This window comes from Chenopodium quinoa, unplaced genomic scaffold, assembly GCF_001683475.1.
Source record: "Chenopodium quinoa cultivar QQ74 unplaced genomic scaffold, ASM168347v1, whole genome shotgun sequence".
Classification (NCBI taxonomy): domain Eukaryota; kingdom Viridiplantae; phylum Streptophyta; class Magnoliopsida; order Caryophyllales; family Amaranthaceae; genus Chenopodium; species Chenopodium quinoa.
The window spans coordinates 1,755,531-1,777,308 of NW_018743906.1; the positions used below are offsets into that span (position 1 = coordinate 1,755,531).

Genomic DNA, 21,778 nt, shown 5'->3' on the forward strand with positions numbered 1-21,778 from the left:
TTGATTTCCATCATAAATGCTTCAAACTAACTTTTATTTTCCATGTTTATGTGGATGAGAAAACACACAAAACCAGTCCAAAAATTGATCGAAAGTACGAGGACCAAAACCCGATGAAAACACCTCGAAAAATTCTGAAATTTTGTATACTGCTAGCCCTATCTGTCTAAAATACTCGAACAAAAATTCAGCAAAAAATTCCTAGCCAAGTGATTGCAGTTTATTTTTTCCTCAACAATGGCAGATTAATTTGATTTTTGACCAGGTGTAAAGAACGAACCCAGTTTAATAGCTATGCTTCTCGAAAAATTCTCAAATTTTGCAGGTGAAAACTAGACAAAAAAATAACCAATTTGAAAAAAATAATCACCTCAAAATCTTTAGAAAAGAAGTTTTACGTAAGCTTGTGCTTGTGTATTCTTGGCCTAGTTTAGGTTTTAAGCTCGTGTTGCTTAGCGTTTCTTGACTGAGACTCAAGATTCCAAACCTTTCAACTGCGATTGAAGGTTATATCCATCAAAATCCATATCAAATTGGTGTGGCTGCTAGGATAACGAGAGACGAATTTGACAATTTGTGTCAAAAAAAACTCAGTTTCAAAGGTCACATTGATCGACTTGTTTCTTCTTTGTTTTTAAAGATTTTGAGGTGATTCTTTTTTTCAAATTGGTTAATTTTTTGTCTAGTTTTCACCTGCAAAATTTAAAAGATAATATTTGTCTAGGTCACAAATTCTAATAACTAACTCTAACTTGTAAAGATAATATTTTGCAAATATGATCTTTAAAGTTAAGCTTATCTTATACTAACCGAATTAAACTAACAAAAATATCCTAATAAATTCGGTCATCTAATAATTAACTAAAAATAACAATAAAAATAATTATAATAACAATATTGATGCCTTGGAACCGCATCAGGTTACCATATAGGAACTGAATGTATTTTTGGATTATAGTGTGAATTTCTCAAAAGAGGGACACATTATAGAAAATGAAAAATTAGAGAGTTACTATATAAAAAAAACTTTTTTTTTTAATAATGTTTTTGAGAAAACATGCATCCAATTATGATTAATTCCTATGCACTTCGTATAATTTCTTAGGCTTATTTTTATTTGGTTTTATAGATTCTACTTTCGTTAACTTGCATCATTATATTGTTATTACTATTAATTATTAATTGTTACGATTATTACGTGTATCTTTTGTTTAATCACAAATTATTATATTAGTTATTGGTTAATAGGGTTTACAATGATGAATAAATAGTTTAAAACATATTCATCGGTCTCAACCATTAGTTTAAGCTTTTGGTTGAGATGGTCCTCTAACATGGTATCGGAGCCAGCGTGACACAATTGTCACGGGTTCGAATCTCATCCGCCCCTCCTTCAAAGTAGAATTAATTCGCATCAGGTATGGGTGGGCCTGTGTTGCATCCACATTTCAAGCCCAAAGGGCCTTTCATGTGAGGGAGAGTGATTATTCATATAAAAATTGTATTGAGAGATAAGTGAGGAAATATCAGTAAGTCATTATAGGGTATAATTATTAATATGTAATCGGAAAAATATCGGTAAGTTGTGTGAAGGGACTTGGCCAAAGTGCAGAGCTCTACTATGGAAACCGGAACGCCGTCTGTCATTTCTCAGATGCAAGACCAGATGGAACACAGGGTCAAGCTCTCCAAACTCAAATGGAAGCCGAGATGCAAAGGCTAATTGACTCCCGAATGGCTGAAATAGAGAGGAGATACAAGGAGAGTATGGATGAGATGATGAGTCGTTTCACCAACAACGACTCATGTTCCACCATTCATCCTCAGCATCGAGACCCAAGGGACGACCCGGGTAGTGGTGGAGCAGGCCGGGGTACCCCGGCGATTGCGTAGCTTAGCTTTAGTCTAGCAAATATCCTCTCTAACATAGCTTTTGTTTGGTATAGATACCAAAATATGGACTATCTTTTGTACTAGAACATAATTACTAAATATATATATGTAAATAAATATAATTTCGTAGGTCGGTAATTAATTTTTTTAAAACAACAATTTCAGGTTTTGAAATGCTTTTTTTTTTGTCGATTTATTATAAACAAAATTCAGGTTTGGAAATGCATTTTTTTACAGAAATTTATGGCGGGCTGGAAGGTCTTTCCGACGGAATATTTCCTCGCAAACAAAGAATTCCGACGGAATATTTCGTCACAAATACATAATTCCGACGAAAATTTTCCTCACAAAAATATATATTCCAACGGAATTTTTCCTCGCAAACAAAATATTCCGACGGAAATTTTCCTCGCAAATATATAATTTCGACGGAATATTTCCTCGCAAACAAAAACTTCCAACGGAATTTTCCGTCGGAAATTATATTTTGCGACGGAAAATTCCGTCTCCATCGCAAATGAGCTTTACGACGGAAATTCCGTCGGAAAACGTCCAATTTCCTACAAAGTGTTTTTCGACAGACGCTTCCGACGGAATTTCGTCGGAACCCTCTTTTCCGACGGATTTTGGATAAGTTCCGACGAAGTTTGTCCGTCGCAATTCTGCTGTTTTCTTGTAGTGAAATATCAGTAAGTCATTATAGGGTATAATATGTAAGCAGAAACATGATTAAAGAAATTAAAATTTTGGAACTTTAATCGAAAAAGATACTTAAATTTAAGGTGGAAGGGCTAAAATTAAAGAGAGAATAGGAAAAGGTTGAATTAAAGGGGAGAGATGAAGTGTGTATGAAAGATGAAGTATAAGTTTAATGAAAGAATTAAAAAAAATGGTGTAATAAAAAATTAATAGTGTAGGATGACATGTGACACTATGGTTAGAGAAGTGTAATAGAATGGATGGGGACATGTGTCTTTCTTAGTTTCTTGGTTATACTTTTTAAATACCAAGTATAGATTTCTTTTTAGGTGTGTTTGGATAGAAGGAAATGGAAGGAAAAGAAGAAGAGGGAAATGAAGAGATGTAATATCTTTCATTTTGATAACAAATGAGGAAGTAAAGGGGAGAGAAATGGAGAGATTAAATTGTAGGAAATTGATCCCTTCAACAATGGAGAGTTTTGGAAGGAAAATTCACCATTCTTCTATCCCTCCCTTTCCCTCCCCTTCTTTTCCTTCCTCTTATGTTATCCAAATACACTATAAGTGTTTAGAACTGCTAAGAGGTTTTGTTCTAAGAGGATGATGGGATGACATGTAGGGAATTTTGATAAAAAAAAAGTAGCGTAATTGAGGAATTTTGATTTCTTTTAGCAATTTTAATGAAAATCCTTAATTATAATGACAAAAGTCTAATAAGGTTCGACATTAAAATTAAATTATCTTGTAGCATATTGTAGCTTCGAAGAATAAATAAATAAATAAATAAAGAAGTTTTTATTATACACATGTCATAATTTAAGTGGGTGAAAAATCAAGTAATGTAGCTTGTTTGAGCAGGTTGTTAAGTTTTTAATCTTGGTATGTCGATGTTTCCACTCCAATGGTAAGCTATATGCTCGCAATTTTAATTAATTTACTAACCAGTCTTTTTTTTTAATACCATTGAAGATGGTCTAATTGCTAAGTTTTGATTTTTCTACTATTCCGTATTTTCGCGTGTTGTTAAGATGAGTGCATTAGTTTGAACAAATATTCAAACACAAATTTTTAAAAAAGGCCGGTGTACAATACTTATCGTATGGCGCGGCCCAATTTGAGGAATTATTGCCCTCTTCTCACTGTCAGGTTTTGAGATTTTTTTTTTTACTTTTTTTATTTATATCTCTTTCTGATTTTTTCTTCTGCTCTTAAAACTCTTTTTAATTTTTCTCTCTCCTCTTTTCCTTTCATTGAGTATATTTCTGGTTTTTATTCCATTATAATCTCCTTATCCTCTCCCTCCTCTTCATGCATTTTCATTTTACCTTTTCTCTTTTTTTTTTTCTCATGTTAATTTTTTTTTTAGTAGAATCAACTCAATTGGTAAATAAAAAATCTTTGAAGAAGAAAAAATTTATAATGAAAATGTGTCATATTGAAGATTGTAATGAAGAATGTTTTTTCTCATGTTCAGCGTTTTGTAATGAAGGTTTGATAACCATTTTTTTTAATTTGTTTTTGTTTTCGTTCTTTGAAGTGTTTGATTCTGCGATGGTGCAGAAGAAGATTACAAAGAAGTCGTTAGATGCTGAAGGTTCAATTCAGTTTTTTTATGGGGTCACTTTTATGTATAAAATGGGTAACTTTTGAGCATAAAAAGATATCTTTTGTGAATTGAAAAGGTAACTTTTATGAATGAAAAGGGTATTTTTGTGGCTTAAAAGGGTAACTTTTATGAATGAAAAGGGTACATTTTGTGGGTAGAGAGAGTTTTTTTTATGCATGAAAAGGTTACTTTTGTGAAGAAAAAAAAGGTTACTTTTGTGGATATAAAGGGTTATTTTTTGTGAAAAAAGGACACTTTTGTGAAAAAAAAAAATCACTTTTATAAAAAAAAAAAAAAAAAAAAAAAAAGGGTCACTTTTCGCAAAATGTTCGATGTACAATAAAATTATTGTAAATCGGAGCAAAGGTTTTTTATATTCAAATGATGTAACATGTAAGCAAACATAAGTTGTGGATGAAGAAAAAACTATCTTATTATAAATAGTTTTCAATACACAAGTTGTTATAAACAATAAAACAATAAAATAAAAATAATAATAATAAAAAAACGGGTTAAAGATTGATTCATTCCAATTTCCAACTAATTAGTCACCGTAGCATACATTACCCATATTTTACCTCTGGACACAAATATTTTATACTGGTAGCATACATCAAGTTCAACTCTAATGCATTTTTGAGTAAATTAAATCTTTGGCTTTTAAATGTAGGTAATTAAATGTTCGACAACATAAATACATACATGATACATGAATAGCAGATTAATAAAGAAAAAAACAAGGCTAAAGGCATATAGTAGAGTTGGAGTTACCTAATGTGGAGGAGACCATTTGCTTTGCAAGATAACTCAAAAATAGAGGTATAGATCAGGGATGAAACATATTTTAGGAAAGTCTGTCCCATTTGGTTCGCTGTACTTTTCCTTCAGCCCATCGCAGAAGTGTATATGGAGTGTTGTGAGTGACGGAAAGATTGCTTCTGGAAGCGATTTCAGTCTCAGACAATAACGGATGTCAAGTGATCGCAAAGACTTGAGGCAATCAAGCCACTCTGGGAGGGCTTCCAACTTGTCACAAAATTCAATTTCAAGACTTTGAAGGGTAGTCAAGTATTGAAGGCCCTTTGGTAGATGTATCAGTTGTGGAAGTTCATTGAAGCTCAAGTCGGACAGGACGTGAAGGGCTTTCCATGGAAACCCTTCCTCTTCTTCCAGTTTCAGGTTATGGCATTCCCAAATCGATAGTGTTTTCAAGTTGGTGAGACACTCTATTCCTTCTCCTGACAAACTTTTTAAGTTTTGGCAAGACAAAAACTTAAGACTATGAATGGAAAATGCGTACTTCTGATTATTCTCTTGTACAGAACTCGACAAACTCTGGACCTCCATGTTAAGCAATGTGAGATGATGAATGCTTTGTATAGAATCACGGAAAAGGGACTTGAGTATTCCTAAATTGTCTGTTTTTAATTCCCACAAATCAAACACATCAGAATTATTGTTGTTGCTGCTTGATAATGAAGAGCCAGCAGAGGTGGCCGTTGCATCATCTCTATGTCTACAAAATGTCAGTGCTTCGTCGAGGCCACATAAGGTAAATTTTTTCACATGTGGACAATCAGGAAAACATTTCAAGCTTTGGCAATTCCAGAGGAACAAAGACTCAAGTGACGGAAACGATGGTACAACAGCAGCACCACCACTATCATCCTCCACGAACTCTACATTGGGCATTTCTATGAGCGTAAGATATTTGAGATGCTGTAGTTGACTCATTGCTGGCAGATGTTGCAAATCACGAAAATACACTAGTGAGATTGTCACAAGCCGTGGGAGAGACATTGCTAGTTTGGCTGCCCATCTTGGCAACGTCACACCTTCATATCCTGTAATTCTAATCTCTCTAAGATCATGGTGGGGTTCGAGTCTTTCTAGCAATCTTTCTTTTAAAACTACTGGGTCATCCTGCTGATACAAATGGTTGATTCGGTGTGGTCTAACCCAGATGTTTTCTTGTTCTATCAACAAAACCTTGATATGTTCCTTGTTTAATAAATATGATCCCTCCTCAGAGTTGTTCAAATCGTATGCATATCCTCTTTTAAGTTCAATTTCAAGTCTATTTCTAAGGTTAATTAGAGGCATCAAATCTCTAAGTTGACCCATTTGGGTTTTTTTTGAACTTTTTGGACCCAATACAAACCTTGTAAGGGTACAAAGACTAGTCATACTATCCATTCCAACAGGCATATGAGTCAAGCTAAAGCAATTAAATGTATCTAAATGCCGAAGATTGACTAGTTCCCCTCACGTCCTTAGGCAACTCTTTTAGTTGCAAACATGATCTTAAGTTCAATGCCTGCAAATTATACAGTCTAGAAATCGACTCAGGAAGTATCTTCAACTCCATATTATAAGAGAGATCAAGATACCTTAAATGCAGAAGGTTCTTTATTGTACTTGGTAAAACTTTTATACTAAAATGGTGCAAGTCCAATACCCTCAGGCGCTTACATTTTGCTATTACAGTGGTCATTGGCGATTCACAATTCAGCTGACGTATAGAAGGCCGAAGAAAGGTACGCAATCCCCTCAACTTCCCAACAGTATCACTTGTACAAAGCAAGGAGGGACGCCATATAGAAAGGGAGAGATGACGTTTTCCTTCAAGAATGCTTTTGCTAGTCTCTGTTAAGCACAGCTCCTTTCCTGCTACTTCTTGTGCAAGATCGTGAATCAAATCATGCATTCCACATGAATAAATTTCACCATACGAATCCCTTTCAATGTCTTGAAAAAAACATCTGTTTAATAAAATCGAAAAAAATACTCCTCACCAACATCTTCTATGCTCTGCATGTCATTCAACGGCTTAAGATAGCCTAATGCAGACCATAGACATATCAACATATTTTTCACAATGGCATAATCCTTAGGGAAGAGTGCACAATAACTAAAACAACTCTTTAACTGAGGAGGAAGATGATGATAACTAAACTTCAATATTGGCATTATGCTCTCTTCACCTCGGTCCATTTCAGGCAACTCAATGCTCTGAAATAATTTCCACTTGCTTTTGTTACAACCATACAACATGCTCCCTACGACCCTTATAGCCAAGGGAACATTTGCACATTTTTCACAATTTCTTTACCAATGCAAACAAGGTCATCATCTACCACTTTACTCTCGTGGTTAAGTGATATCCTCTTAAACAAAAGCCAAGAATCATCGTCCTGCAAACCTCTTAATGCATACATTGGATCGTCCCCTATAGCTCCTCCCACCTTTTCTGAGCGTGTAGTAACCACAATTCGGCTTCCTCTTGCACCTACCTGCAAGAACTCCCTCAACTTAAGCCATTCATCACGACTTTCGTTCCACACATCATCTAGAATAAGAAGATACTTTGTCCCTTCTATTCGTCTTCTAACTTTTCTCTGCAAGATCACAAGGATCTTGCTCGGCGGCTGACTTTAACATCTTATGGAGGATTTCCTCAATAGAAAAGTCATCAGAGACACAAACCCATAACTTCAATTCAAATGCACTTTTGATCCTACCATCATTGTACACTAGTTGAGCAAGAGCAGTTTTCCCCAATCCTCCCATCCCGACGATGCTCACAAAAGAAACACTATCAATTGACTCTCTCAGCAACATGTCTATAATGGCCTCCTTATCGATATCTCTCCCAATTATACTATGTTCATGCACATAAGACCAGGTTTCCTCTTTTCTCTTAACAGCTCTATACACATTACTAAACCCAAAATCTGCACGATCTTTAGCAACGCTATCCAGCTTCTCTCTAATCTTCTTTATCTTTTGAGATGTACTAACAGCAAAAAGAAACTGGTTTTCACTGGAGAAGAAAGCACGTACCGTTTTGGAGATCTTACCATGAGGCATCCTTTTCTGTCTCTGAGCAATTGTGGCGAATTCATCAAACAAGTCATCAGCATCATAGACTGCATCCTTGAGTTTGTTAAGCCAATCTAAGCCTTGACTGTTGAGCTCCTGCTGCTTGGACTCCGCATCAAGGAGGACATTCTTGATGGTTTCAACAGTTCCGCGAAGAGCTTCAAGTTGAGAGTGATACCCAAACATACAGCACAACTCTCTTAATTCCTTGCATTGTAGTGCTGAAAATAGAGTTTGCGCGACACTCAACACCATTCCTGTGGCCATTTTCTTTGTTCCCTCGCCTTTCTGAATGAAAATAGATTTGAGATTGTATGAATCACAATAAAGTTGCTGATTATAAAAACGGTACTAAACAGCAGGCTCTTTAGTAAAGTGCTAAGAAATTCTATCACACTTTCCCCTGCTTTTTTTCCACTAACTATGAGAAATAATTGAGGTTAGTAGGATTAAAGTTAGCAAATGCAACTGTGCAAGTTCATTGATATGAAATTCAAAGAAACGGGTCCCTCACTCCAGTGCTTTACTTCCTTTTATTGACTGCCTTAACATTAATTTTATGATTTTATCTAGTGGCGCCGAAAGTTAACCAGACATGAAACCAGCGGGATTAAATTGTTTAACAACCTGTTTGAGTGATTTAAGTTAACAATGGGGAGGGGACTAGAACCTAACCACCCAGAACTGATTCCCAAATCCGAATTAACCCAAAGGGTGAACCGGATGTAACACCAAAAAAAATGTTAACATGATAAAACATGTTAATTGCACCTCCTAATTGTATGAAGGGACACATATATAAATATATTACTGTTATATGTGATAACAACATTCAACATACTTCTTGGCATGCATGGTTACGGATGATTAGATGTATAAAGTATAATTTTGTTCACATTATTTTGAAAATTTGAAGCAACAATCAGTTTCTTGTGTTTCTTGTGCACTTCATATCGTATTGTTTTATAACTTTTGGCTTCTCTTTGGATATTCTCGTCATCTTAAGCAGCTTCATTGCGCCTCTACTTAGTTATAATAAAAAAAATTCATGAATATCAAGCAAGGTTATACAAACAGGTAACTTTATAGCCTTGGTTACCTGTCTCTTTGATGTATCGTGTCAGGGAACATGGCTATCATTAGCAGCTTGATAATCAAGAATTTCAGCCTCAAAGACAAGATGCAGATTCTTGAAGATGAATTTGATACTCTGACAGCTCGAGCATCTGATATCAGGTCTGAGTTGGAAATTGCTGAGCTACCATCCAGGAAAGAAACGAAGAAGAGAATTGAAGTTGAGCACTGGTTGAAAAATGTTAAAGAGTAAAAAAAGTTGGAGATGCCATATGGTTTTGGGATAGAACCTCCTTTGGTCTTGTGAAGTGGACTCCCTGTCCAATATGCTGTCAATAATTAGAAAAAGCTACTCGTCCTAGATGACATATGGCAACATTTTCCAATATTGCAGAGTTAGTCGCCAAAGAATGTGGAGGTTTACCACTTGGGATTAGGACAATGGCTCGAAGCATGAATAAGGTGCTTGATGTATATGAATGGACCAATGCACTTGTATTAATACAGCAGCAACTATTCCCAAACCTGCAAGAGATTGAGCTTGTGAACTGTCCTTACATGACAGAAATAATAGCAGACAATGAAGATGAAGGAGCTACAAGGGGTGATAAGGATAGCCTCCTTTCACTCCCAAACTTGAAAACTATATCACTATGTAACATGCCGAATTTGGAGAGTATCTGTAGAGGACTACTGCTGTGTGATTCTCTTATCAAGTTGAACAAGGAGGGCTGCCCTATGTTGAAAATGATCCCACTCTCCCTGCCCTTGCTTTGTGATTCTTCTGAATGCACACTTCGTCGTCTTCCTACTGATATAGAATGGTGGGCATCTTTGGATAAAAACTATCCCGAAGATGTTAAAGTCCTAAGACATCTTCTTATTAAAAGATCTGTTCTGAAATTTAGAGCTACTTAGTTTTGGCTTGTAATATCACTTGAACATGTGTATAACATATCTTATTCTAACATAAATTGGTTATGTATTAAGAACTTATCAGTTGATTTGTAATGCTAATCAGGATTTTGGCCTTCTGATTTCGTCTTTGATTTGTAGCATTCTGAATGATTGTTTGAGATTTCCTTGTTTTTTTAAGTTCCAGAGCACTGGTTACCATACATATCAGAAAGAACAATTGATAAGCTTAGCTAACTGCCTAACTTGATGCTTACTCTTTATTGCTAGCACAGGGCCAAAATTTTAAGAAAAACACTTACTGTTCTATTCTATATTTATGCAATGTTTCAATGAAGGTTGTTCATGAATTATTGAAACATTCAAGCCCAGACATGAGATTAGAGGTTGTCGGAAATTATTTTTCCCTTGATTTTCTCTTATTGATTTTCCCTTGATTTTCTCTTAATGGCTGTATTTAGTGAACAATATGGAGTATTTTTTAAAAAAAAATAAAATAAAAAAAAAAAAAAAAAAAAAATTGATTATTTGGAATACTTGGTCATATTCATATATGGGTAATATACACAATTAATTACTACTTGGTCAAGTGGAATAGGCTAAGCTTATCTAGTCATACTACTATTAAATATTTGTCAACTTATACATATATAAACCTTCTGCTTCAAACAGCAAATATATTGTTTAAAATCATTGACATAGTCTGGTTAGCATGGCCTAAGGAGTAAGGACTAATGGTATCGAAAAGTCATGTGAGATTATACTGGATAGTATCTGGTTTTGATTGCGCCAACATTCTATTGGTGCAAGTTGTGCAACGTAGAGGAAGCTGTAAAACCAACGCATTTGACAAGTAATTGCACCCAATACAATAACATCTAGAACAAACAATGATTAAGTCGGCTCTCCGACCTAAGTTTGGAGGTTGAAATTTCACCAAATCACAATCATGTCATACTTGTAGGCTTTAGAATAACTAGTAAAAAAATTTACTAAATACATGCTCTCTATTAAATTCGTAAAGTATAGGATTTGTTGTGCCTGTCATAAGTGTTGGGACAAGGATGGGCGTGACGGACCTTCCTGGGCATCCACCGAATCCGCCCACCTCATTGACATTCCAGATTCCATATGGTAATGAAGAGGAATAAAGGGACTTGATTTTTCAGTATCTTTTGAATGGCTACATAATAACAAAACAAATTCAATTCCATTCCCTCAATATTTGCCATTATACCAAATAAGCCAGTCAGGTCCAATATCAGAGACATTGATCCTCATGACAGTCAGTTTCACATTACTATTTTAAATTTCTATTAAGACTCAACAAGGCTTTACTAGTTCAGAGGATACATCAGCCAAAAGAGGCTGTCAATCTTTTGAAACTGTTAAGCAATACTTATATGATCTATCAAAACCAAGAAAAAGTAATTGCTGTGATGTACTCCTTCCATATTGACTTCTGAAGCCGCAAACCAAGTATATACGAAGCCAAAACAGAGGAAAAACAAAGAAAACGGCATATGAAATTAGCATGATTCTAACCCAAGTGGCCAAGTCCAGCAAATGATGTGGTCAATGACAGTTAACTTGGTTCTAAATTCCAAATCAATGAACAGGTCCTTGCAGATCTTTCCACAACAGGATTTACAGCTAATGAGGATCTAAAGAGATGACTAAGCCTTCCAAATCGCAATTAACACCTTCAGAGCAACTACTGAAATAATCATCCTTTCTTGACAGGACGAAAGACTAAAGGGAAATGACCACCTTAAAGCACTTCACACATCAATGCCATCCACTGAAGGAAATTTCAGAGGACAATGAGTTCAAATGTGATGGCTGTGAAATGTTAGGCATCGGACAGAGATACCAATGCAAGGAATGCAGTTTCAATCTGCACATGCATTGTGGCCATTGTCCTGCAAATCTTTGCTCATTTATGCACCCAAAACACCGACTTCACTTGACCTTAGTGCAAAGGTCAAGAGCCTCATTTTCCAACAAACATGCCTGTGAAGTATGTGGTAAGGGTGTAGGGGGCCTATTCTATCACTGTAAGCGGTGTGAAATTTATGTTCACCCACTTTGTAGCCAATTGCCTCAATATGTACACTACATAACAGATGTAGAGCACAATTTAGAGCTACAGTGTCGAGAAAAATCTAATTCTTGCACTGTTTGTGGGGGATACTGCAGTCACTGGTATTACAAATGTGGCAAGTGCCCTATAATCCTTCATATTGACTGTCTACTATCAAAATTTCTGCTCTCAAGACCACTACCTCTGCAAAAGAAAAAGCCATTTTCTTGGTCATCACAGAAGAAAAGGTCAACTGTGGCATGGTGGTGGTTCTGTGTAGCTTTTGTTATGGTTTTACACTTACTTCACCAGGTAATGGGATCCCAATTTCCAGCAGATCACAGATAAATGTGGTTACATAGAAGAGGTAACTCAGGTGAGTTTGAAGTTGGGCTACATGAATTATTTTACTCTTTTTTCAAATTATCCAAATACTTGTAATTACATGTACTAATATATGTTGGCCTTCTGTTATGTAACACCAATGGAGATATTTCCAGATACTTAATTTTTATAATAAATACAAACACCAAAATAAGAACTGTTAGACATAATCCTAGGATGATCAGCAAAGAACAGGTCAAAGCGATTGCAATACAAGCATATACTCCATATTACAGCTATCATAGGTTTCATATTGCAAAAGGTACCTCTACTGTATTTCAAACAGAATGAGGAACAATGAGAACCTAATAGTGTGAGCTTTATATACAGCCTTCATCGCTTGTCAGTCTTCATTGTCAAGTGCAGTGAAGTCTTCTATACCTTCAGGCTCAACAGTATTTTTATTTGATGAACGCAGTTCCTCGATTTCCACATGTAATAGAGCGTCACACACCACTCTATTAGCCTTTAATGGTTTGGGACAACCTGAAAGCAAGAGAAATTAGGTATAAATGTTACAGCTCAAAAAGGTTAGATGAGCTAAACCATAGAACTGATGATTAATACAACCTGCTACAGGGCATTTTTTCGTTGGATTATTCTTCATGAAGTGCAGAATTGCACTCTTATCATAGACGTGCTTGCAGTCCATGCTGCCAAAGGAAAAATCAGTCAAGAGTTTCAACAGCAGAGTTACAGGAAACAAATTGCCTTGAAAAAAGTTCGACTGCTTAATTCTCTTTCTTTGAGCAACAAGTCAACTTAGGAAGGAAGTTACACAAAATCTCAAACCAAAAGACAAACTTACGCATCCAACAGTAAGTAGGTAAACTACAGAAGTTATACATGCTTTGATGAGTTAACAGACTGAGAGACCATTATTTTAACTCTCTCTAGGACTTATCTTCTACTTGAAATCAGTGAGCTTCAGAATTTTGAGACATAACTTAAGGTAGCCTTAACTCACAACCATCAAATCCTTTTCTCCAGTTATCCAATATATAGGCAGGCTAAGCTAATCACCATTTTCAAATATAATGACAATACATCTTCTACCAGGCTTGCATTCCCTTACTGCACAGCCAAAGGGATGCTACTTCTAGTCTTCAATGACAGCCTAAGTGTCTGATATACATTTTGGTAAAGTGACAAGAGTCTTGGCAGATTAAGCAGTATAAAGACAACAATAAAATCTTAAACCTTACAGAATCTAGATCATACAAGGAACTATGAAATTTACAGTCACTTCTTAATGCATTCGCTTTATTAAAAAAGTGCTGAAAACTTTGAACTGCATGCATTAATATAATAATATCTAATTGCAAATGAAATTTCTCAGCTTCAAGTGCTTTTCAGCTTCAAATTTATTGACTTACCATGGAGATGAACTTGAATATAAAATCACCAAAAGCCCACAATTATTTACTTACCATGGAGATGAACTTGAATATAAAATCACCAAAACCTACAGTTCCTAACTTGAGGTTACAATCTTAATGGTAACTCAATTTGTGGTGAAACTGATGATCTCTACTTTATGTTTCCCAACTTCAGACCAAAAGCAACCCCTCATCACTCTCTCACACAGTCACACCTACCAAACATACCTGTTGGAAGTTTAATCAAGGATAAGGGATACATAGCTATTTTAGATTGACAAAACAGAGTATTATGTCCTATTATGACCAACTATCTAAACTTTAGGCAACACTCTAGACTATAAGATCCCAAAAAGGTTCCCTTATAATGACCCCCTAAAGTAGTTTGTGATAAGTCAAAGAAACTCCAGATAACTTAATCGGACAGACATGAAACACTAGTAAGAATACCATAATCCATATTAAAACCAGATATGCTGGACTTGGGGTCTTGGAAACATTGATCTTAAGCCCCAAAATCAACTCAAAAATTCAAAGAAGAGTAAACAATATTCTTTATTTTTCCAATTTGAGATAGAAAGAATTGCATCATCCACAAGCTGCAAGCGAGACAGCACAAGCCCTACCAAAAACCACAAATACAACCAAGCAGCTTCACTTCTGAAACCAGCTGACAGCAACTAAAGTAAACAAAGAAAGAGGAAAAGGGGTACCAACCCCCAAGACTTTAATCAACTAAACTATTGGCATCCACACTCATGTTTCTTTTCTAACAGCTTGTTGAACTGATACAAAATATAAAATTACATCTGTCCCGCATACAAAATAAGTCATACAAGTATACAACACATGAAGAATAGATGAAATATTACCTGCGAACTGGATCTGCCAGGTCAGTAATTGACTTTCCAGATATTGGGCAAGCTGTATTTAAAATGCCTTGTGTGCTGGTCATCACAATGTCTTCTTGCTCTTCACCAGGCATTGGCTGACCTGAATGATGGACATTCTGCAAGAAAAACGTATGAAAAAAATTCAAGATATAATGTAAATAACCCAGGCATAAATAGTGAAACGTTTCTGTCTCCAATTAAGTTCTAGCAAATAGTACGTTAATCAGATATATTCTCAGTCACTTGCACAGTGAAATTCAGTTTCTGGATTCATATAATTGTATAATATGACTGACAGCACAAATTATAAGAAAGAGCATATATTTAAAATTATAATTTGAAGCTAGAGATAATAATTTCTAATATTCCTTTCCTGAAATTCTACATCATCAACATCCAATTATTATAAAGAGATACCAAGAAGATGGATCAAACAATACCCAAACAGCTTCTTTGAACTGCCGTAACATGCCAGCAGTCTGACGATTTGAAGACGCATTACGCTTGAGCCTAGAAACTTCATTTTTAAACAGCTTATTAAAATCGGTTAACTGCAAGGGGGGGGGCAAAACAAAACACAGAACATTAGCTTTTTATAAAGAAATAGAGAATAATCACATGAGAAAAAGAAAAATTCGTTCAGAGAACCTCCGGGCCAGGTTGGTAATTGCTCCCAACTGATTCCATCACATTGGTAAAATTCATGGATTCTTCATAAGTGCCCAATAACTCTACAAAAGCGTCTTCAAGCTCTCTTACCTGCAACATGTTACTGTCAGTTCATGGACAGGAGCTTGTGGTGGATGGCATCATTGCATCCGAAAAAAATAAACAACAACAAAGCATAAGCATTGAACAATCAACAAACAAACACATAAAAGTATTACCAAGTTCCCTCTCTTTCAACATCCTCTAAAGCCAATAAGGACTATAAGAGCGATCACTCAAAACTTGTAAGCTTGCCCTTCAACCGATCATCCCCAAGATGATAATATATGTTGCAGAACAAGAATATATATCCCTCATTTCCTCCAAACAACTTCATAAAATAAAGCAATGATCTTTATGTAGATCACACACATATTTTCTTCCAAAAAGCGCGCCATTTAGTAACAGTATCTTGTAAGTTTATTGGGTTTTTTTAGCCAAAACAGCAACAAATAATTTGATTTGTTATACCCATAAAATAACACCCAATCACCCTAATTTTATCAACATGCATTATTAAACATTCATTACATCATCTAACTAGCAAGATCACATCGTGTAATTGGTAAAACTGCTGAGAAATTAGGGTTCATAATCTTCACAATATTAAATCAACATTATGGTTCATACTGCATATATAAAGGAAAATTAGTAAAAATGACAAATTAGGGTTTAATTGCATTGTTATTTTGGAGAAATTACCTGTTCAGATCGATTGAATCTCTCCATTTCTACCGCAACTTCCCTCAACGTATTTAGGGCTTTACGGATGTCCTGAATAAGTAAATAAAAACATCAATAAAAAAGAAAATTTTAGTAAAAAGTAAGAATTAAATGATGAACAATTAAGGAAATTGAAGATGAAAAGGCAGTAAAAATTACAGAGATAAGTGGTCGATTATCGGAGACGAAGGTATCAGTAGTGTTTTTGATTCGCACGGAAGCTCCCACGCCACGGCGAGCAGCAGAGGTAGACGCCATTTTTGCCCCTTTTTCTCTTCAAGTGAGTTTCAAGGTTGTGTTCGGGTGTTGTTATTGTTATTATGGTTATTATGGTTATTGTTATTGTTATTACTAAAATCGGATTATTTTTTTATTTTATGTAGATCGAGGGTTCTGGTGCTCGACATGCAATATCACGACGTCTGAATGCGTCTGTTAGGAGACAAACATCTCGATCTTCACCGGTTCAGCCCGAGCAGCAGCAATACGGGTCTACTAGTGGTTGGTCGAGAGACCAACAGTCTGGTAGTAGTCGGCCCTTGTACTCTGCAAGTGGAGCACCCATATCTGACGAGGAAGACGAATGTTCAGCTAGTCGTGCTGGTGACCGGGATGAAGAACAGGACCCTCAGGATTTCCATATGGTATATAGGGGTCAGTTTGGGAGATTTGTTGGTAGTGGGTCGAGTCAGCCTACTTCTAGCTCTGCAGAGGCATGGTTAGTGCAGGAACCGATGCCGGGTGGGCCTGAGGATGGGTCAGTTATCCCTAGTTTTGGCGGTCACGTGGCACGGTATATCTGGATAGAGCAGGAGCGTAGTGTTTTGCGATGTTTGAGTAGGACAAAGTTATGTTCAGACTTGTTCACTTGGCGAGGTCGTCAATCTGTGGAGGACATTGCGGCGATTGATGCTAGTTGGTGGTCTCACTTGCCCGGCCTGATGTTTAAGAGACTTGATTGGCCGTTGATTTCTGCTTTTGTTGAGAGGTGGCAGCCAGATACGAACACCTTTCACATGCCATTTGGGGAGATTACGATCTTGCTGCACGACGTGTACAACATACTTGGGTTACGGGTTGCAGGCAATATGGTGTCCACTACTCCTAGCACGGACGTGTTACGGGACGCGTGCTCGGTCACCATGGATATGACTCTAGATGATCTGTTTGAGATTTGCGGCACAAAGACCATTTGGCAGGGTAGTGGGGTGTTGACTGATAAGATTTTTGAGTCGACATTGGCGGTTGACCGGGATTTTAGTGAGCAGCTTGATGCATACTTGTGGTTAGTGCTTGGAGGTACACTGTTTGTAGACAAGAGTGGTAACCGTACGCATCCTTCCTTCCTCCATGAGCTATGTCACACGGATTTCCCTATTAACGAGTATGCTTGGGGAACAGCTGCATTGGCCTACTTGTATCGGCAATTGGGCACGGCATCACGGAAAGGTGCTGATTCGATTGCTGGTTGTCTCACGCTTCTGCAAGCGTGGATTTACGAGTACTTTCCGTGCTTTCGGCCACAGCAGGGTACCTTGACCCGGGACCTTCAAATGCCTCGTGTGTCTGCTTAGGATGTAGAAGCGGGATGTCCTAGCAAGAACCTGGAGCGCCTGTTATCTTTTCGTACTAGGATTGATGCGCTTACTGACCGTGAGGTGAACTGGCTACCGTACGGAGCTGATCCTGCATTACGAGTGCCACCCACTTTATTCATTGGCTGCATCCAGTACCGTAACATCATTGAGCCGTACATGCCTGATAGAGTGGTGCGCTAGCTTGGTTTCGTGCAAGACATTCCCCGCGAGATCATCAGGCCAGAAAAGGCCAAGAGGCCGACTAACTTGAAGATGTATCGAGTAGACTTCCCGACTGAGATGACAGCTGTGATGTGGAACAGGTTTGTCCCTGGGGTATCTCAGCGTGTTGTTTTAGGTGCCCTACCCAGGCTTAGTGCTGCAGCTCCTTCGGTTGCGCCCGGTTACATGCAGTGGCTGTACAGGTTTTCTTGCCCGCGGGTATCTCCAGGTCCAGGAGTTACAAGCAACCTGCCTGAGCGGACTAACACTTATTACGTAAGTATTAATGCTTATTATTATATTAACTATGACTTCTATTAATTTTTGTGTTATAATATGTTATTGTTTGATTTGCAGTGGATGGGTCGGTCCATGGAGATTCACCAAAGAGCACTAGCTGAGTATCCTGAAATGTCGAGTGAGACTCGAACAATGACTGAGCAGCTTGTATTTGATTGGAAGTCAAAAATGGGACTTTAGATTATTTTGATTAGATGTTCTGTTAGTGATGGTTTTAATTATGTTATGAACTTATTTATATTTTATTTTTTTAAATGTAATGTATAAACTGGACACTTATTTTATTTTATATTTGATGTTTTGTTGCATATCATGTTAGATTAAAAGCAAATACATTTAAAATTAATTTCATAATTCTAATTTTCTTACAAATGTTCAAAGTTAGTGAATGTACATTACAAACTACCTAACTAATGCATCCCACATGTCCCTTCTCAATTGATATGCTTGATCCCATCCATTGACACTATCCTCGTGGTGTTCCGTCCACCAACCGGCGATCGTCGGGAGTGGTGAATCAGGTACAAGGTCAAGACGGATAAAATGTGATCCACCAACTGTAGCAATCACAAACTCTCGAGTCGGTGACCGAACCCCGTTGCGTGCCCTAAGCGGTAAGACTGTGATGCATGGGTAGTAGCAAGTTGGTACTAGGCCTACTCCGAGACAAATCACCCTTGCGTTGAACCACATAGCAATAGGAAATAAATCTTGAATTGTAACCATCCAATGCCGCTCCCCGACAGCCCCACCATCCCATCGAATACGCTCCACGTTCATCCAAAGTCGCCCAAGCCCGTAAATCCGTTCGTACAAATCAGGATGACCAGCGACCTCGTTCGCTATTGTTTCCCGAGCGTCAAACCACTTATTTTGATCGCCAAAGAAGAAGTCGGCAACACAACGAAAGCCACAGTTCCCATCACCAATGACATCCTTCCAAGACGAAATGTACGGCAACATTGGGGCTGGAAGCAAGTTCAAATACCTGCATTGACTAATGTCACTTGGATCTACAACACAAAATTAAAAGATAAATTATTAGTAAAGCTACAAGTATTAAGTTTACATATTTTTATATTAAATATGGAATTTTAGTATTACCTGGTTCTGGGTCACCACCATGTTGAGTGTGTTGACGGTTCACATGCTCGAAATAGCTACGATCACGCCTGGTGTTATTTCTTTTTGGTCGACCACGAGTGTTAAGGTTGATATGTGGTTCTTCAAGGTGTGAATGATTTGGATGTAGCTCCTCTTCAATGATTCGCGTTACATTTCGACGTACGGCCGGGTCACTTTCCATGACTTCGTCGATTAGGGACCGAAAATGTGCAGCCTCCTCGGTCGAATCATTTACCACTTCAGGAATGTTAACACCATCACCAATAACCAATATCTTCCAGAAAGAATGAATTTGGCTGCTATACAATCATGTCTGTGCAACTATCGAGTCATGTATCTGGCAAGCACATGGAAGACCATGGGTCAGACGCATAGCACATCCACACCGTTCATGGACCTGGTAACTCAAATCCCGCATCATTTTCGTCTCGTTATCCAAAACTTTCAAGCAATGTTGAGACACTTTGCCATTTATACGTGACAGTGGCAACTGTCTGTACATCTGACCAATTTTAGACCTTGATGCCTCCAAGTCATTACAAATTTGTATGATGCGATTACCGATATGACAATGGACTCGGGCCCATACGGTATCCAAAGCACCTGCCAATGATTCTAATTAGTAAATTCAAATACAATTACAATTAATACAATTACAATTACGTAACAACGAGAACAACTAATAAAATAATACAACTAACCTGTGGATGATTCTAACCAAGTTTTCACTGCTGAATGTTGGCTCTTAACTCTGCAGTTGGTGGTGTTACCAAAATGAAGAACCTGGTTCGTCCAAAATTTCACAAATTTCTCCTTATGACAAAGCCAAGTTCTCTGAACATACTGAATCACTTCCGGATATTTTCCCCACCTCACTTGCATGGCAGTTAGAGCACGATCATACTCCGCCTGTGTTGTTGCATTCACGATTTTGAACCATCTCCCAGCTCTAAAACTGACACCAACCGTCTTGTTTCCAAACATCTTCGTCACCTTAGCCTCCACATCTCTGTTAATGTGCCATAGACAGAGTAAATGTGACGTCCCTGGAAAGACTTCTCTCAAAGCCGCACATAGCCCAAGATCACGGTCTGAAATAAATACAGATGGCTCTTTATCAAACCCAATCAACTCCCTTAATCTCTGCAACACCCACCGATAGCTAGCCGTGCACTCGTCGCGCATGAAAACATATCCAACTAGAAAATTCTGGTTTGTCGGTGTCACGCCTACTATCTCAAAGAGAGGCATGTTATATAGATTGGTCTTGTAAGTAGAATCCATACCTATGACATGTGGGTATGTGCGGAGTATGTTGACCATAATCGGGTGCACCATAAATGCATGTTGCAAAACGTTGTGATCATCGTTCGTGAACCAGTAAATGTATTTACTCTCTCTCGCCAGATGAAGAAATTGTTGAACAACTCCTCTTCCTTCGGACATCTCCATCCTGAAGTCATTTCGGCAATTGTAAATGTGTCGGATGTTTGGATGATCATCAGGAAATTGCTCGGCAATAGTGGACAAGATGTTACAGGGAGCAACCTTGGACTTTGTCATGTCCCGCACAACCTGTTTTGCACCCGGACTAAATCCGCTCACTTTACGATGACCTTCTGGGTACACAATCATTGGGTGGTTATGTGTCCCGGTGTGATCATTTTTCGCAATGATCTTCCAACTTTCGGTGCTGACATCATAATATATCTTGATGTAGAATGGACAACCATTAGCTTTGGTTTTGGTGTCCTTCCGTATCGCGTTCTCCAAATCTCTCGGCTTGCTCCTTCGTGACCGATCACATCGCAAATACCGATACGGCCGACCATCTCTGGTTTTGTTATAAGACGATTTTACCAATATAAATCCCAATTTTATGGAAACACCATCAGCCCATGTAACAACATCGTCAAATGTAGAAAAAAACGTATCGGTGACAAAATTCCCACTATAATTCACACCGTCACCGCCTTCCTCAGATTCCATATCCTATACAAATTAAACAAAACATGCTTTATGTCAAAATAATAATAATAAAAACAATAATAATAATAATAATTAAAATTAAAATAATAAAAATAATAAAAACAATACTAATAATAATAATAATAATAACAATACTAATAATAAGAACAACAAATACAAAACAATAACAATATTAATGATAATAAAAAATTATAACAACAACTACTAAACAATTTATAAGACCATAACATTAATTAATAAATAAATAAATAATAATAATAACAATAATAATAATAATAATAATAATAATATTAATATTAATATTAATATTAATATTATATTTCT

At 37.0% G+C, this 21,778-nt stretch overlaps 6 protein-coding genes across 6 annotated transcripts; 2 read left to right on the forward strand and 4 right to left on the reverse strand.

Annotated features, from left to right (window-relative positions):
• Window positions 1-5,007: 5,007 nt before the first annotated feature.
• LOC110687002 (putative disease resistance protein RGA1) lies at window positions 5,008-6,324 on the reverse strand. Its single transcript, XM_021863638.1, has one exon. The coding sequence runs from the start codon at window positions 6,322-6,324 to the stop codon at window positions 5,008-5,010; it is 1,317 nt and encodes a 438-aa protein (XP_021719330.1).
• Window positions 6,325-6,427: 103 nt separating this feature from the next.
• LOC110687003 (putative disease resistance protein RGA1) lies at window positions 6,428-8,349 on the reverse strand. The gene is made up of 4 exons (XM_021863639.1): window positions 7,593-8,349; window positions 7,302-7,549; window positions 6,996-7,212; window positions 6,428-6,948 (listed from the first exon to the last, which is right to left on the reverse strand). Exons 1-4 carry the CDS (start codon window positions 8,347-8,349, stop codon window positions 6,428-6,430), a joined length of 1,743 nt encoding a protein of 580 aa, XP_021719331.1.
• A 3,484-nt stretch (window positions 8,350-11,833) lies between these two features.
• LOC110687004 lies at window positions 11,834-12,502 on the forward strand. Its single transcript, XM_021863640.1, has one exon. It carries the CDS (start codon window positions 11,834-11,836, stop codon window positions 12,500-12,502), a length of 669 nt encoding a protein of 222 aa, XP_021719332.1.
• Window positions 12,503-12,556: 54 nt separating this feature from the next.
• Window positions 12,557-16,588, reverse strand: LOC110686956 (E3 SUMO-protein ligase MMS21-like). Its single transcript, XM_021863579.1, has 7 exons — window positions 16,401-16,588; window positions 16,221-16,292; window positions 15,459-15,569; window positions 15,251-15,361; window positions 14,790-14,926; window positions 13,109-13,191; window positions 12,557-13,024 (listed from the first exon to the last, which is right to left on the reverse strand). The coding sequence occupies exons 1-7, from the start codon at window positions 16,497-16,499 to the stop codon at window positions 12,882-12,884; spliced, it is 756 nt and encodes a 251-aa protein (XP_021719271.1). The 5' UTR covers window positions 16,500-16,588; the 3' UTR covers window positions 12,557-12,881.
• A 294-nt stretch (window positions 16,589-16,882) lies between these two features.
• Window positions 16,883-17,815, forward strand: LOC110687005 (protein MAIN-LIKE 1-like). The gene has a single exon (XM_021863641.1). It carries the CDS (start codon window positions 16,883-16,885, stop codon window positions 17,813-17,815), a length of 933 nt encoding a protein of 310 aa, XP_021719333.1.
• A 927-nt stretch (window positions 17,816-18,742) lies between these two features.
• Window positions 18,743-21,454, reverse strand: LOC110687006 (PKS-NRPS hybrid synthetase CHGG_01239-like). Its single transcript, XM_021863642.1, has 4 exons — window positions 20,167-21,454; window positions 19,863-20,080; window positions 19,445-19,739; window positions 18,743-19,353 (listed from the first exon to the last, which is right to left on the reverse strand). The coding sequence occupies exons 1-4, from the start codon at window positions 21,452-21,454 to the stop codon at window positions 18,743-18,745; spliced, it is 2,412 nt and encodes an 803-aa protein (XP_021719334.1).
• Window positions 21,455-21,778: the final 324 nt, after the last annotated feature.